Genomic DNA, 15,941 nt, shown 5'->3' with positions numbered 1-15,941 from the left:
ATAACCATTGAGTGAAAGCGGATTCGAACTAACAAAAGTGTTTTGTTTATTGATTGAGTTTTTGTTAAAGAGTTAAGTTCATCTAAACTTGCAAAATTAGATAAAAAAAACCTTTCCTTTGTTAGTAATTAGGTTAGTTTAGTAGTAAATAAATTAATTAGTCAACACTGTTCCCTGTGATCGACACCTGACTTACCAAACTATTCTATAATTGGACTAGGTACACTGCCTAGGTGCATTTTAGTTAGTTAAGTTAGTTAGGTTATAAATTATAAGATTAGTGGGTACTTTCGTGCACATCAAGTTTTTGGCGCCGTTGCCGGAGAACGACTTAGTTAATTATTAGTTTGTTTGCTTTAAATTAATCGATCCTTTTTGCAGGGTAAAACCTGCAAGAAGTTACCTTTTTGTTTTAATTTTTTCTCTGCATTACAAGATTCACGACGTGAATTCTGAAGTCCTTAGTTTTGTTTATTTCAGTTCGTTTTTCTTAGTTCAGTTTTACGTTTTATTTTTGTTTTATTTCAGGAGTTCATGAGCAGAGGCTCTAACACACCTTTAGTGCCATCACTTGAAGATCCCGAGTATGCAATTCACAAAAAGTAGGACAAGAGCGTGAAAGAAGATCAAACACCAAAGAAGACACCTTTACAAGAATTCAAATCAGTGTTCTCAAGGAAATCGGGGGAATCAAGTTCATCTTCAAAGAACAAGAGCAAGCTTGAACACTTAGAACAAATACCCGTCCAAACCGAGTCTGAATACGATACCGAGCCTGAATTTGAAGAACATACAAGTGAACCCGAGAACGAGCCAAGGAACAAGATGGAAAATATTGAAGAAATGTCCATGGGAGCTTATAGAAAGAGAATTCGAGATGATGTTGGTCCAGGCTTAGTACAACCTGCCATTCCTTCCACTGCCACATTCGAGCTAAAGGGGCATATCCTTTCCGCACTAAAGGATATCCCATTCTATGGAAAAGATCATGAGGATGCGTTCAAGCACTTGGATGAAGTGAATGACATTGTTGATTACTTCAATGTCACAAATGTTAACAGAGACACAGTCTTGCTAAGGATGCTTCCCGTTACCTTTAAAGAAGCTGCAAAGGATTGGTTAAAAGCACTTCCACCTGGTACAATAACTACTTGGGCTCAAATGTGTGAGCAGTTTCTAAACCAATTATGTCCACCATCCAAGATTGCTAAACTCAAGAAGGTAATAGCCAATTTTGAGCAAAACCTGGGGGAGTCACTTTATGAAGCTTGGGAACGTTAGAAAGGGTTGTTAAGAAATTGTCCTCAACATGACCTTAACATTCAACAAGAAGTGTCCATATTCTATGACAGGGTCAATGTGATGACAAGACAACTCCTTGATTCTCAAGGACCACTTACAAAGAATAATCCGAGCGAAGTCAAGGAATTAGTTGAAGAATTTGCAAAACACTCTCGTGAATATCATAGTCCAAGGAATGAAGGCATTAAAGGAGTTGAGGGGGGGGGGGGGGTGCACAAATTGAAGAGATGGCTGCTGTGATGGCAATGCTTAAAACTATGGATAGGAGATTGACACAAATGGACCAATCAATTCATGCAATTAGAGTTGGTTGCGAGAGATGTAGTGGCCCACATTTGACAAAAGATTTCAACTTGGATGAATATGGAAACAAGAAAGCTCAAATTTGCTATTCGAGTGGGGACAAGTATGATGAAGACTGGAGGAAACCAAAGAAAGAGTGGCTACCTTATGATGAATACAAGAAGCAAAAGGAAGAAAAATATAGACAAACTGGTAGAGGCTTCTACCAAAAAGAGCAACCACCAGCTGAGAAGAAATCATAATTAGAGACCATGTTGATGAAATTTGTGGAAGCTTCAGAAAAAAGACATGATGCTACTGACGCTGCAATGGAAGAACAAAGAACTATAATGAAGAATCATCAATCAATGATGATAGATCAGAAAGCATTAATAAAGAATCAGCAAGCCTCCATAAATAACCTTGAAGTACAACTTGGTCAACTTACCACTTTGGTTAATGAGAAGATGTTCCCGAAAGATCCTAAAAAAAGACCCAATCTCACATAATGGCCATAGATATTGAAGAAGACGTGATTTCTGAGTTCCTAGAAGCCTTAGAAGAGGAGCCATAGCAGACCGATCTAAAGCCAAAGAAGCTGAAGCTCGAATTTGAAGAATCTGCTGGAATACCCAGTTCACGTCGTGAGCCCGCTATGCTGACATCGTGGGCCGGGTCTGAACAGAAGAATTTCGTATCTGTTACAGCTTATAACCCGCCTTTTCCATTCCCGTCTAGAGCTAATCTCAATCCACTGGAGAGAGAACATCTGGAGTTTATCAAGCAATTGAAGGGTATTCCTATTAATACTCCTTTTATTGATTCACTTGCAAAAATTCCAGAATATGCTAAGTTCTTACAAGACTTGTTAGACACTCGTCAATAATTAAAGAAGAATTCTAAGGTGGTTTTATGTGAGAAAAGCTCAAAAGCGGTGTTGGGAGAAATACCTAAGAAGATGGGGGATCCTGGACGACTCACTCTCCCATGTGAGTTTGGGAATAATATGAAGGTTTATGCTTTAGCCGATTCTGGGGCTAACATAAATTTGATGCCTTATTCATTTTATCAAAAGTTAAATATTCAAAAAATGAAGGGTACAAAGATGACTATTCACATGGCGAACCGTTCAGTGACACAGCCTCGGGGCATTGTGGAGGATATTCTCGTGAAAATTAGGAAATTCATTTTTCCAATAGACTTTGTGGTTTTGGATAGGAAAGAGGACCCCAATGTACCGATTATTCTTGGTCGCCTATTACTTAATACTGCTGGAGCTCTGGTTGATATACGCGAGTCCAAGCTCACCTTGAGAGTTGGGGATGAGAAGGAAATTTTTGGAATAGAAGATGGTTTCCAAGGGAATCTTGCTTAAGAAGAGGTTTTCAACATTGATGAAGAAAATGAACTTGAAGAATTAGATAAGCTTATGGAAGAAGAAATCAAAACAATTCAACAAGTTAAAAGAACAAAACCAAGAGCATCTGTTCCATTTTTAGTTGAAGTCATTGCCTACACGAATCCAACTTCTTGGGTAAGCAAGGAAGATGATGAGATGTCGAGCGATGAAGATGAGGTTACTTCAAAAGTAACAAGTCCAGTAGTGAAAGAAGAGAAGGATATAATGGAGCTTAAAGATGATGAAGAATTGAAGATTCAAGGGATCAAACGCAAGCTTAATGGAGACGAGGTCAAGGCTAAAAAGGTAAATTCGAAAAAGGCTATAAAATACGTGTGCAAGCTTACAAGAGGCGTTTCAAGGAGCAAAAGATCCTAGTGGTGGACTCTTCATATGATTCAATGTAGGAGGCACGGAGTCCATGTAACGCCCATAAAATTTGAGCCAAATTAAAACATTTTAATTCATTCAAAAACCATTAAGTTCATACGTTTGTTTTCAAAATAGTTTAAACATCAAAGTTTTTCCTAGAACCATATCACATAAATCATAAAACATGATGAGCGATACGATCACGCCTTCGCCTTGCCACGATCTCCTGAAGTACCTGAAACAAAACACTAAACTGTAAGCCCGAAAGCTTAGTGAGTTACCCCTAAAATACCGATACACATAAAGTCCACACAACCATGTCAACAATAACATATCATAACAAACTGAAAAGAACAACACGTAACGGGTCCACAGCTTTACAGAGTGGAATACTCCTGGGCCCACAGTGTGAGTCTGGAATGCCTACTAAGCCCTCAGCTTTCATCTGGATTGCCACCGAGCCCTCAGTACAAGTCTGGAATGCCTACCGGTCCCTCAACTCGTATCTGGAATGGTCCCGAGTCCTCAGTATGAGTCTGGAATGCCTACCGGGCCCTCAACTCATATCTGGAATACTCCTGAGTCCTCAGTATGAGTCTGGAATGCCTACCTGGCCCTCCGCTCATATCTGGAATACTTCAGAGTCCTCAGTATGAGTCTGGAATGCCTACCAGGCCCTCAGCTTATATCTGGAATACTCTAGGATTTGTTGGCTACCGCATGGAGCAGTATGTGACAACCCGATATTTTTCAAATCAATGTAACATTCAAAAAGTCAAATACAATGAACTATTTGGAATCAACGAAATTAGCTTCAAAAATAAAGTGTTCTAAAATCTAAATTAGGATGCATAAAATTTTAGATATCGTGCCAAGGTTTCCAAAAACATAAAGAACACTCAAATCCGAGTTATAACGAAGGAGTTATGACCAATCGAAAATCCACGGCACACCCCGTAAAACATTTCTAAACGTAAAAAGTGAAATTTCAATAAAATGCATTTTAGCCTTAAGTGTCTAAACGAAAGTCGTAGATTACGTTAAACCGTGAACGCGCTTATAAAGAACGCCCAAATCTGACTTCGTATGAAGAAGTTACGAAATTTCTAAGTTTCATAACAGTGGTAGACAGCTAAAAACTCCAAATAAAGATCGAGCGATTTTTAGCCGACACAACCTAAACGGGAGATGAAGGTCTCTACAATAGTAGTACAATGGTAAAAAGACAGACGAAAATAGACATCGGATAAAGAAGTTATGGATTTTTAACGGAATTATCGTGTCCTGGCCTATTAAATAAAATATAATTAAAAATAATTTCAAAATGAGCCGACGAAGTCTAAATGGACGTTGTAGAGTATTTTCTCACCTTCGCGTGGATATAAAGAATGTCGAAAACGGAGCTTGTATGCGAAAGTTACGCATTTTAGAAGTTTTTGGCACGCATTTCAAAGCTTATCCGAAGGAGTACGCCGAGCGTACTGAATGGAGGGCCTCAGATTGGCCACATCGCCCCTACGCCTCTATGCCCCGTCCTGTCCGAAGTCGAACAGTCGATGATGCGGTAAGCAGTGACGTCCGAGTACGCCTCGCGTACGAGGGTATGCCCAACGTACGAGGTACACGCCCGCGTACTTCGGCGTACGCCCATCGTACGAGGGCAGTGTTCCTCACCTATATATAGGATGTGAGACCTCTGAATTTCCTTGACCATTTCCTACTTCTCTCTCATTCTTACTCCACATTTAGCATCCCGAGACGATCCCGACTTCCCGGTTTCATACCCCAGCCCCGACGAAGGTCCGAAGCCCCGAGATTCCCGAGAATCTCACCACTTTCCGGTCAAAGTTCCACCCGAGAAAAAGCTCACTTTCTTCGAATCGTCACACTTTCCAAGTGAGTTCATACCCCTACTTTTTCACATCTTTTTCATGTTTTAGGGGGGGGGGGGGGGAATACAAGTGCAATAGGAGAAAACATATCGCTTTATATAGATTTAAATACAACATCTATATTTTTAAAATACTTCGATATCAACATTATACTTTGCACAGAAAGTTAGTATTTTATCGAGTTATTATCACCAAATGGAACACACTTTCGGAAAAACTATAATGGGTATAGTTTGCGGGTTATTCATTACATTCTTACGTAAACATTGTGAAAATGAAATACTTTCATCTGCATGAAATATAGACTTTCTTTTTCGTAAATCTATTTATACTAAGTGTTGTGAGATATTCAACTTCAACGTACTCTCAAGTATGCATTTCAAGTCCTGTATTATAAACCATAATCTCTTAGAGGGAGAGCGTGATACTTGTGTATAGATCTATACACGATTGACAATCCCGCACCTAAACTGTTAGCTACAGTTAGACCGGCAGGTCTAGGGTGACAAATGTGATAACACTACAACACCTGAAGAACGTTGTTACAGGCAGTCTGTGTGAATAGCATGGTTATAAAACTAACACGTAAGTATTAAAATAAGTTTGATTTACGAGACTCTTGAATGCATTCAGTATATACATTATTTTGAGTATAAATTTACCTTCATCATTTGAGCACGAAAGATACTAATGCCCTCCAACTTTTGGGACTTTTTCTATCTATATGAAGAAAATATTGGATTTTCTGGAAACCACATTCACCTACTTTTACTAAAAGACATACACATTTCAGTACAAAAACACTTATGAACTCACCAACTTTATTGTTGACACTTTTTCGACACTACTTGTATTTCTCAGGGAATCAGTAATACAGGTAACCATCAGCTTTTGGAGAAGAAATGCTAAGGCGTCTATTATCAAAACATTTTAAATCATCATATTTGTAATATTCTTTTGAAACATGTATTACACAACAATGTAAGTTTTTGTTATATATATGATGGTTGTGTTTACTTTCTTTATGATATTCAACTGTTATGATACTATGTGAAGTCACCCACCCCCGAATATTTCCGCCATTCTGGTTTGGGGGTGTGACAGATTGGTATCAGAGAATTGTTTAGAGTGAACTAAGTATATCGAACCACATAAGATATATAAACTATAAATGCAAAGGGACCAAAAACCCTCTGACAAAACGTTTTCATAAACGATACTTTTAATAAATTAAAGTGATATATCATTTTTCTTTCTATTTAAAAGTATAAGTACACGCATGCATCGGTCTCGTATCATAACAAAATTTTACAAAAAGTATTAAGGCAAGTTGCGACACTACGACTAAGCCTCGGGATATGTAATCAAATTGAGAATAAATATAGCCTGATCAACTATATTTATCCTGGACTTGACCAACGTATGTCGAGGAATGGTCGTAGTAAGTAACAAGTCAAAAACTTACCAAAGAAATTACTAGAATCAAACTTACAAATTTGTAATACTATAGGAGTATTTTATAGAACCATAAGAGCTACAAAAATCGTGCAAACCTCAATACTTAGTTAAAGTTAGGAAATCGTCAAATAAATATTTTCTTATCAAAAATTACTTTTCTCCCAAGTTTTCTTACCACTACTTCTCGACCAGACAAAATGGCAGGATTTCACATTACCGGGGACCCCTACTATCCCAACCAAGGAAATGGAGGCTGGATTGAGGACGACCTAGAAGAGGATTCCGAAGAGGAAATTCCCGAGGAAGAACCAGAAGAGGAATCCGAAGAGGATCCTAAGGAAGACCCAAACGAAGGATCAGAAGAGGAAGAAGATGGTGGGAGCACAGACTCGGAGCCTGAGGTCTACAACCCTCCCCGAGGAGCCGCTATTCCCCGACCAGACTTTCAGGGCCCGACGCACCGCTGGGCTATGGATCTGAAGCAATGGAGCAGGGAACAAGGGCAATGCCCACCCTACGACATGGCACGAAGCTTCTATAACCTCCGCAACGGGGGTTCGGCTGACAGGGCACTCCCTGTCATGGTTCGTCACATTTCCAACCGAGGCGATCAAGCAAGAGAAAATGCCAACCAACTCTTGGACATTGGGGCCACCGCTGCTGTCACTGCGGTACGTCTTCGTCGTCTGGACGAAGAACACGATCGAACAATAGAGCACACCTTTTCCCTTCAGAAAGAAATTACTGCTACTAGAGCCGAAGTAAGGGACTTCCGTGAGCAACCAGCCGCAATGGAAAGGCATATCATCATGGCTGAACGTCAAGTAGCCCGAGCTAAGACTTCCACAACTACCTACCATGGTCCGCAGCGTCCTACCCGCTCGGAATAGAACGCGTACTTCTAACGCTATATTTATATCTATCGGCTAAATGTTGGTGTTACCTTTTCTTGTATAAATGTAAACCTGCCGAATTGTGAGTACACAATTCGGAGGCCGGAATGCTGTCAAAGTTTCCCATTTTCATTGATGTAACCTAGACCTATTAAAGGTCAAATTTTCCTGATCGTTGTATCATATACTAATATCAATGAAATTGACACGCATTTATTACTTCCTTGAGTATCCCATTATTCATACGCTTGTTTTCTTTTGAAAATTTTCGTTAACATACAAAAAACCAGAAATGTTCAGAACCAAAATGTATGAACCTCCCTTAATCATTTTAGCTGACTTATCAAGCATTCGTCTCTTAAATTGTGGCAGAATCATGCCACCAAGAAGGAATCCTCAACGTTTCAATACAAACGAAGCGCCAGAACCACCTCCACCACCCCCCTCCAACTATGGATGTTGCTACCTTTTAGGTTGTTGTAACAACCGCTGTAACCGCAGCAATGGCACAAATGAGTAACAAAGGGTCAGGAGGAGGGATAAACAGCTTTACAAATGGCCAAACCCAAGGTTGTACCGGGGAATGTACTTACAAAGACTTCTCCAATAGCAAACCCATCCCCTTTAATGGAACTGGGGGAGTGATGGCTCTATCCCAATGGATAGAGAAAACGGAAGCTGTGTTCGAGATATGCTCATGCCCCGAAGAAAGCAAAGTAAAATTTGCCGCCTGTACTTTCTCCGAACGAGCTCTAACGTGGTGGAATGGCCACGTCAAGTCACTAACTCTGGTAGTGTCAAACTCCATGGGTTGGGAGTGTTGGGTTATGAGCATTCTAACACTCCTATGGTGTACATGCAACCCTATAAACCTTGGATCTATGTTTTCTCTACAATACATGCAAATAAGAACTTTCCAAGGCTTTAATCCTAACTAGCATATTATGAAGTTCTTAAACTACAAAGTACTAGTTAGATGACATACCTTTTGATGTAGCTTGATGTCTTCAAGCTTTAAGAGCTTAGCCCCAATAGTGTGGAAGCCTCAAATGGAATCACAAATCACCAAAACACCTTGGAAGACTTTAGAGAATATGGATACTTGGTTCTCTCTAGTGAAATTGGCTAGCCCTTCTTAGTGTACCACACTAGTGCCAATTTCACCAACCAGGGACATCTTTATATAGTGTGGAGGATTAGGGTTAAACCCTAATACCCATGACCTTTCATTTCCTAGGATCCATGGGTTAAACACTCCATGGACTATCCATGAAAGCTTAGCTCAACCTAAATGAACTTGGCCCATTCCATATATATAAGAGTTCATATTTAATTAGTTCCTTTTGATCACTTAATTAATTATAAATTAATTCTTGATCAATACTAATTAAATAATATGATTCCATATTAATATATTAGAACTTATAATATATTAATATTAATCATAAACATACTATTCTCAAAAGATTATCCATATAAATTGTGTCGGTGAAGTGCAACCCAAATGGACCATGCCGGGTCGGGTCAAGTACATACCAAATATAGTTATGGACTTATATATTAATCCAACAGTCTCCCACTTGGATAAGTCTAAAACTATTATTGCGTATGACTTCAAACCTAACTGGCAATCGTAGTTCTTAAAGCCGCTGTCGAACTCTGATCTTGTCAACGAACTTGTCCATTAGATAAGGGATCATATATTCCTCCATTCTAGATATCATATGGACTGAGACATGGATTATAATCATTCTCTCTGTCCATTTGTTGTTTCCCGATTTCCGATTTATGACGACTGACTAATTGAACAAATCAAATCAGTCCTGGCCCGCCCGAGCACTTCCATTTGTCATCATCAAATCATCGAGGGGCCCACATATATCGCTTTTATCCCGAAGGTAAAAGGAATGGATAAACTTCGACTCATATGGCTTGTTCTACTACTTGTTGAATCATACACAAAGACACGTTTTATAGCACCGAGTTACCAAATGCGTTTTCGTGCAATCAATGTACTATCAACTCATAGTAACAACTCATATCTCTAGGTTTGAAGAATATAAGATATTATCGTCTCATGATCACTCGTGATAAAATCCATGAAGTGATTCCAATGAGCGCGGGTTGAATCCAATACTCAGAACTTATGAGCACTCATGAGTGTTGTAGCCCTTTGTCCAACACCTTAGACCTCTACAAGCCAACCCATGACAATCTTAATTCATATCTACTTCCAGCATATGACCGAGTGTGGATGGTTTGAATAACTTAGTCATTCCGGAAGAATAACCTAGTTTATTCGGGAAGTCAAAACATGCAAAATGAAACACAATAATAATTGAATCCAATATGGTATCAAAACCTATGAACATAAATAAAACACCTTTTATTTATCACCATATGATTACACATTATTCATTGTATACTGTTTCAGCTATCAACTTTATTCTTGAATTTAAAACAATAGTTGTCCCATGCTCCAAGCATGTACACTATGTTTTCTAAACACTAGTCATGCCATACACCAAGTATGCATACTATGTTTGTGTATGATCTTTACTTTGTGAACTAGATCCATTGAACATAACTTCAATGATTCTCTTTTCACACTCCCAAATCCTTACTGCAAGTACAAGAATTCCAAATTCATGTCATTTACTGAAATCTGTTAGATTCTAAACTTATATGCATTGATCCTCTTGTAATGATTATGCACAAACTCAGAAAGACTTGACAACAATCATTACAGAGTATTCCAAAGGAGATCAGCTCCTTTGAAACATCCTTCTTGCATTAAGTTTCCTAATCTTACACAGATTGAATAATTTCTAACTTTGAAACATTTCCAGATTCCATTTTGACTATCACTTCTGAACACGAGTTGCCTCCTTACAGATTATGTCAATATGGTCCTTCCAGAATTATCACTATACTTCCAACTGTCCTTGAGCACCCAATCTTTGGTAAACCTTAGATTGTCCTCGACAATTGTTTAATCCTTTTAGTCATATCCAGTTCTAAACCTTTTCCTTTCTTAATGCCCCAGGCATTTGGAAAATTTTAGAAAGGATGAATATAGCACATATAATCTATCCTATATCCGAGGCATATGGGAAACGATTCATGATGTCTCACATAAAGACTAAACCAGTCTTTTGCTATAACATTTCCATTTCAATTTGCCAAGTTCTCATAATTCAGATTACGAAAAGGGATGCCGTAATCATAATCGAATTTTAGAACGCAAATAATGCACTCATATACAAAATTTCCTTATGTTGAGCCATTCCAACATGAAATTCATATATATCCTTGACTAAATGATTAAAACCTCACAATCTAAGCTTATAGATTTGAGATGAAGTATAATTTCCTCTCCCTTAATTATAGCAAAACAATTCTTTCCCAATTGAAACTTTTGTTTTCTATAATTAACATTGCTAACTTGCAATACTTATGATAATTATCATGCTCCTACTAGCATGATGATTATTAGCATAACACTTATGCTCCCACTAGCTTTGACATGTACTCAGAAATCAGCTGGACTTCTAGAAATCAATACTTCATTGACTTTTTTACCAAAGTTTAGATTTCTGATACTAGATTGTTTTGATAAGACTTTATCAAAATCATACACCTTCCCTTAGATAGCACACTTTTGTGTCTAAAAAAAATTATGAAGAGGGATGCCGTAATCATAATGGTTAGACCTTTTTGCCACTTCTCACAAGTCCAGGTTAGTGTGCCGGTAAACCACACACGCTCCACTAACGACTTTGAGAATGCTAATATCATAATTGCTATCTAGCTAAAATCTACTTAGTGAAAGTGTTTCCTCACCATCATTTTCATGAATCGGAGAGAAACCTTATGACACTTAGATTTGCTGGTGTATGTGTTCTTATCCATGTGAATTGTCAAAACCATAGTCACAAGACAAGGATAATGGCAAATCCAAACTAATATGGATTGAACTCAATCTTAACTTCTTGCCACCTGGCTGCTCAAGGGCCTGCCATTGCTTCCAAGTTGTTGTGCAACTAATTGAGAACTCTAAGAACTCATATGCAAAGCCAACTTTAACTGGAATGGGCACAGAATATGTCAACACGATAGGTTATCAACCTCAAGTTGTGTGCTAGTGAAGAACTTCAGGTTTTTTTCTTGATTAGTTCTTGAGACTTTCAAGACCTTTAAGACTCCCACTGTCCTCTTGACATATAAGACTTTCTTGTCAAACATCCAAGAGATAGTGCGGATTCTAATCAAGACAAACACTTCACACAATTGGCCTAAGTTGGTCTTTGTTTTATCCAAAACATCACAACTTACAAATTTCAAATGTACAAGAGTTTTAAACCTTCTTTAAGACATATCACTCAAGTTACAATCTTAGAGTATAACTCTAAGAATTGTTTTTGGAACGAAGTATGAATCATATTCTTGATTTAACCACTTCAACAATTCAAGTTCCTCTTCTTAGCTATAAGAAGGCTCTTAGAGGATGAATTGTGATAAGGTCTCTAAATCATTAAGATGATCACAAAATTGATACGAAAGTACTCTCTGCCATCTTTTCAGATTTGAGAAACTTTTATCCTTCTGCCTAATTTGATTCTTCTTATTCGCTCTGCCATACATTGGAACCTTTTCCAATGTCTCATAATTACACTTAAGCTTGTAAGTATAACCATATTTACTGAGCTATAGTAAATTATGACGAATAATCTTATCGATCTTTTGTGGTGGACTTAATCAGTGCACAAGACTGTGTACTCGATCCCTTAGTCCTTCACTTGACTCACACATCCATGTGAACAAGTAATTAGTCTTAATTTTCCAATACTTGAAAGTTCTCATTCATCATGCTATACAACTTGCATGATTCCAAGTTCCGGTCCAATTGAAACTTGGGTGATGAGAATCTTTCCTTATTTGGTAAATTTAGACATTACCACAAATGAAAGAATCAATTTCATATTTCCACTCTTGCTATTAATGGAATCATATAAGCAACAATTTTTTTTTCCTCAGATGCCATTATAAGGATATTTTAAAATAAATAAAATCAAAAATTTTCTTTTATTTTAAAACTATGCGGAAAAACTTATCCTTACAATCCATATGAAAACTTGCTGTTATCTATTCTTAAGCAATATCTCATAACTCCTAAGAAGTAGCTCAAGAATCCGATCTTCAAACCATGCGATAGAAATCCATCTACGCGATCAGATTCAACATATTCTTTCTTTAAGTTTCTTCACTTTTTCTTTGATTCTTAAAACATCACCATGTGACCCAGTCACATCATGTATCAAGAATATCAGAATAGAAACTTAGCAGAGTTATATAGTGGACTTTACCTGAAGTAGAGTCAAACTTATTGACTTTAACATCCTTAGGTAAATTTGGCAGCTTCGCAATCAATGCCCTTTTCTTTGGCAATATAAACATATGGACCCTTTGATAATGGTACACGGGACTATCATAGACTTAGTTTTTCTCTTTACCATTTGGTCAACCGAGTTGACTATGGCCGATCCCTTTCCATTGGGAAGAGAATGCTTTTCTGGATTTCCTGTGTCACTATTGTCAATGTCCATCAAGTTTTAAGGAAGTTGATCTTAACAAATAGATAAGATCATTAAGGGTCTTGTCATAGTCTGTTTCATAGGTGTCCCAAAGGAACTCACTATGTGACTTAGAAAGTGATTGAACCACCAACTTTCTCAAGACTTTGACACCCAACTCTCCCGGCTAGTCAATATGTGACTACATCTCCAAGATGTGATCACACCTAGACCTTGCCTTGCCAATAGGGCTTGAGTGACCTTGAACTTGTGGGTTAGGGAGAATAACTGGAGGAGGTGAAAGAAGTATGATTTCCATGGGACATCATCTTCATTTAGGAAAGCTTGTTTCAAGAGATTTGGGAAGATCATAAATGTCTAAACCAGACATCTTTTGGGAGATATTCAAGATAGTTGATCTTAAGTCCTTAATATGACACCCAATATGAAATATTAAGGCTAGGACCCAACAAACTATTTTATAACTTAGAAGAAGGATGCCGTAATCCAAGCTATAAAATATTTGAAGGTAGGTGAATGACGATTCACCAATTTCCACAAAGATAAACGAAATGTATTATTAGGTTTTAATTGGTTTTTGAAACTCCTAGATCTTTGAGATTCATTGAACTGTTCAATGGCATGTTTCAATCTCGAGTGTGCCCTTCAGGTTTTGTGACTGGGATGCCGAGGATCCCAAAACAAGGTGTGAAGTAACCATGCAAATTACTTGGTACCCTTAAGTGTTTACCCCTCAATCGATGTGCCGGTTAACCACACACGCTCCATCGATACTATGATAAACATTAAGTTACCCTTTGCCTACCTTGTTAAATACGAGTTAGCGTGCCGGTTAACCACACACGCTCCACTAACCGACTTAAACAAAGTGCAAAGTGTAATTTCATGGATTAGCACCTTATTCACATTTTCCTAAGTAACTAAGATTGGGTATTATTAAGAGTTTAGTTACTTAGTATTTATCATTAATACTTTTAATGAAGGGAGAATTCTAGTCCTGTCAAACCCGTTCAGCTAACGACCCTCCACCAGTCAAGCAAGCAGTGGGTGAGAGTGGACACCCATTAAGTTGCCATTTTATAGGCAACAACCTTATACCCACCTTATAGACCGACTTCGTGAATGAGGCGTACTAGCGGTAAGACTGACTTTACTCTTATACATATATATATATATTATTAACTTATAATATTATAAAGTATAAGGGTTGAATTTTAACTTTTAAAATTCTAAGGGCTAACTTGGAATTAAAGTATTCATAAGAGAAAACTTTACAAATTCCAAAACTTGAGGGAAAGTTTTGAAACTATTCAAAACTAATTAATTCCATAACTTATGTGTTTAAAGTAGTTTTAATCCAAAAACTCTTCAAGTTCCATAACTTGAGGATAAGTTATGGAAGACTTTAAACTAATAAAAGAATTAACTTTTCTTTATTTTATAACTTATGGAATTAATTAAGGTTACACTTTTTTTTAATTTATTATTTAATGAAGAGACTCTTGGTCCTCCATAACTTGAGGACAAATTATGGAGTCATAACACCATTTAATTAGAACTAGACTCTTCATTTTGTAACCTTTGCCAACTTTTATGAGTTTTATGAAACTTAAATGTGACTTTTCATATAACTTGAGGACAAGTTACAAAAACACATTTTAGAATCAACTCTTAGATTAATTTGGATTGAAAACAACTATTTCACTCAACTTTTCTATTAATCTAAGCAACTCATAAGAACAAGATAATTCAAATCAAAATTTTTCATGTAATTAGTCTAAACCTTAAACTAATACAAAACATGAATCTATTGACAATTATCTTTGAAATTGGATTAGCATGAACATTACCACATCAAAAACAAGTTTATAAGTTCAAAAACAACTTAGGGTAATGTTCCTAGTCCATTTCTAGCCAAAAGAGTCGAATTTATGCGATCTGGGGTTCCAACTCGTCGAGTGCATGAACCAACTCGGCGAGTTGGATCGATTTGATCACTTTTTAGGCATGGGCTCGCCGAGTCTCTTGATGGACTCTCCGAGTCTGATGATCAGACAACAACGATTTCGATTTTTTAAGCAGTTTTGCAAGTATAACAAGAAAACAAGCCTAGGCTCTGATACCACTGTTGGGTTATGAGCATTCTAACACTCCTATGGTGTACATGCAACTCTATAAACCTTGGATCTATGTTTTCTCTACAATACATGCAAATAAGAACTTTCCAAGGCTTTAATCCTAACTAGCATATTATGAAGTTCTTAAACTACAAAGTACTAGTTAGATGACATACCTTTTGATGTAGCTTGATGTCTTCAAGCTTTAAGAGCTTAGCCCCAATAGTGTGGAAGCCTCAAATGGAATCACAAATCACCAAAACACCTTGGAAGACTTTAGAGAATATGGATACTTGGTTCTCTCTAGTGAAATTAGCTAGCCCTTCTTAGTGTACCACACTAGTGCCAATTTCACCAACCAATTACATCTTTATATAGTGTGGAGGATTAGGGTTAAACCCTAATACCCATGACCTTTCATTTCCTAGGATCCATGGGTTAAACAATCTATGGACTATCCATGAAAGCTTAGCTCAACCTAAATGAACTTGGCCCATTCCATATATATAAGAGTTCATATTTAATTAGTTCCTTTTGATCACTTAATTAATTATAAATTAATTCTTGATCAATACTAATTAAATAATATGATTCCATATTAATATATTAGAACTTATAATATATTAATATTA

At 37.3% G+C, this 15,941-nt stretch overlaps 1 protein-coding gene and 1 non-coding gene across 2 annotated transcripts; one reads left to right on the top strand and one right to left on the bottom strand.

Annotated features, from left to right (window-relative positions):
* Positions 1-1,209: 1,209 nt before the first annotated feature.
* On the bottom strand, positions 1,210-1,316 carry LOC145103462 (small nucleolar RNA R71). The gene has a single exon (XR_013706554.1). It is a non-coding gene; the product is annotated as a small nucleolar RNA R71 (small nucleolar RNA).
* Positions 1,317-2,239: 923 nt separating this feature from the next.
* On the top strand, positions 2,240-2,959 carry LOC145098313 (uncharacterized). Its single transcript, XM_079035953.1, has 3 exons — positions 2,240-2,451; positions 2,509-2,596; positions 2,681-2,959. The coding sequence occupies exons 1-3, from the start codon at positions 2,240-2,242 to the stop codon at positions 2,957-2,959; spliced, it is 579 nt and encodes a 192-aa protein (XP_078892079.1).
* Positions 2,960-15,941: the final 12,982 nt, after the last annotated feature.

Source organism: Lactuca serriola, chromosome 4 (genome assembly GCF_051521515.1).
Source record: "Lactuca serriola cultivar US96UC23 chromosome 4, Lser_US96UC23_V15, whole genome shotgun sequence".
In the NCBI taxonomy this organism is placed as follows: Eukaryota; Viridiplantae; Streptophyta; class Magnoliopsida; order Asterales; family Asteraceae; genus Lactuca; species Lactuca serriola.
Note: the sequence above shows the minus strand (reverse complement) of the source record. Positions and strands in the feature narration are given on the sequence as shown.

Excerpts from the sequence above, each read along its gene's own strand:
- LOC145098313 (XM_079035953.1), top strand. The coding sequence starts at position 2,240 with ATGCTGACATCGTGGGCCGGGTCTGAACAGAAGAATTTCGTATCTGTT. Across the intron at positions 2,452-2,508 it reads GCTAAGTTCTTACAAGACTT|CTCAAAAGCGGTGTTGGGAG; the intron begins GTTAGACACTCG and ends ATGTGAGAAAAG. Across the intron at positions 2,597-2,680 it reads AGTTTGGGAATAATATGAAG|GGTACAAAGATGACTATTCA; the intron begins GTTTATGCTTTA and ends CAAAAAATGAAG.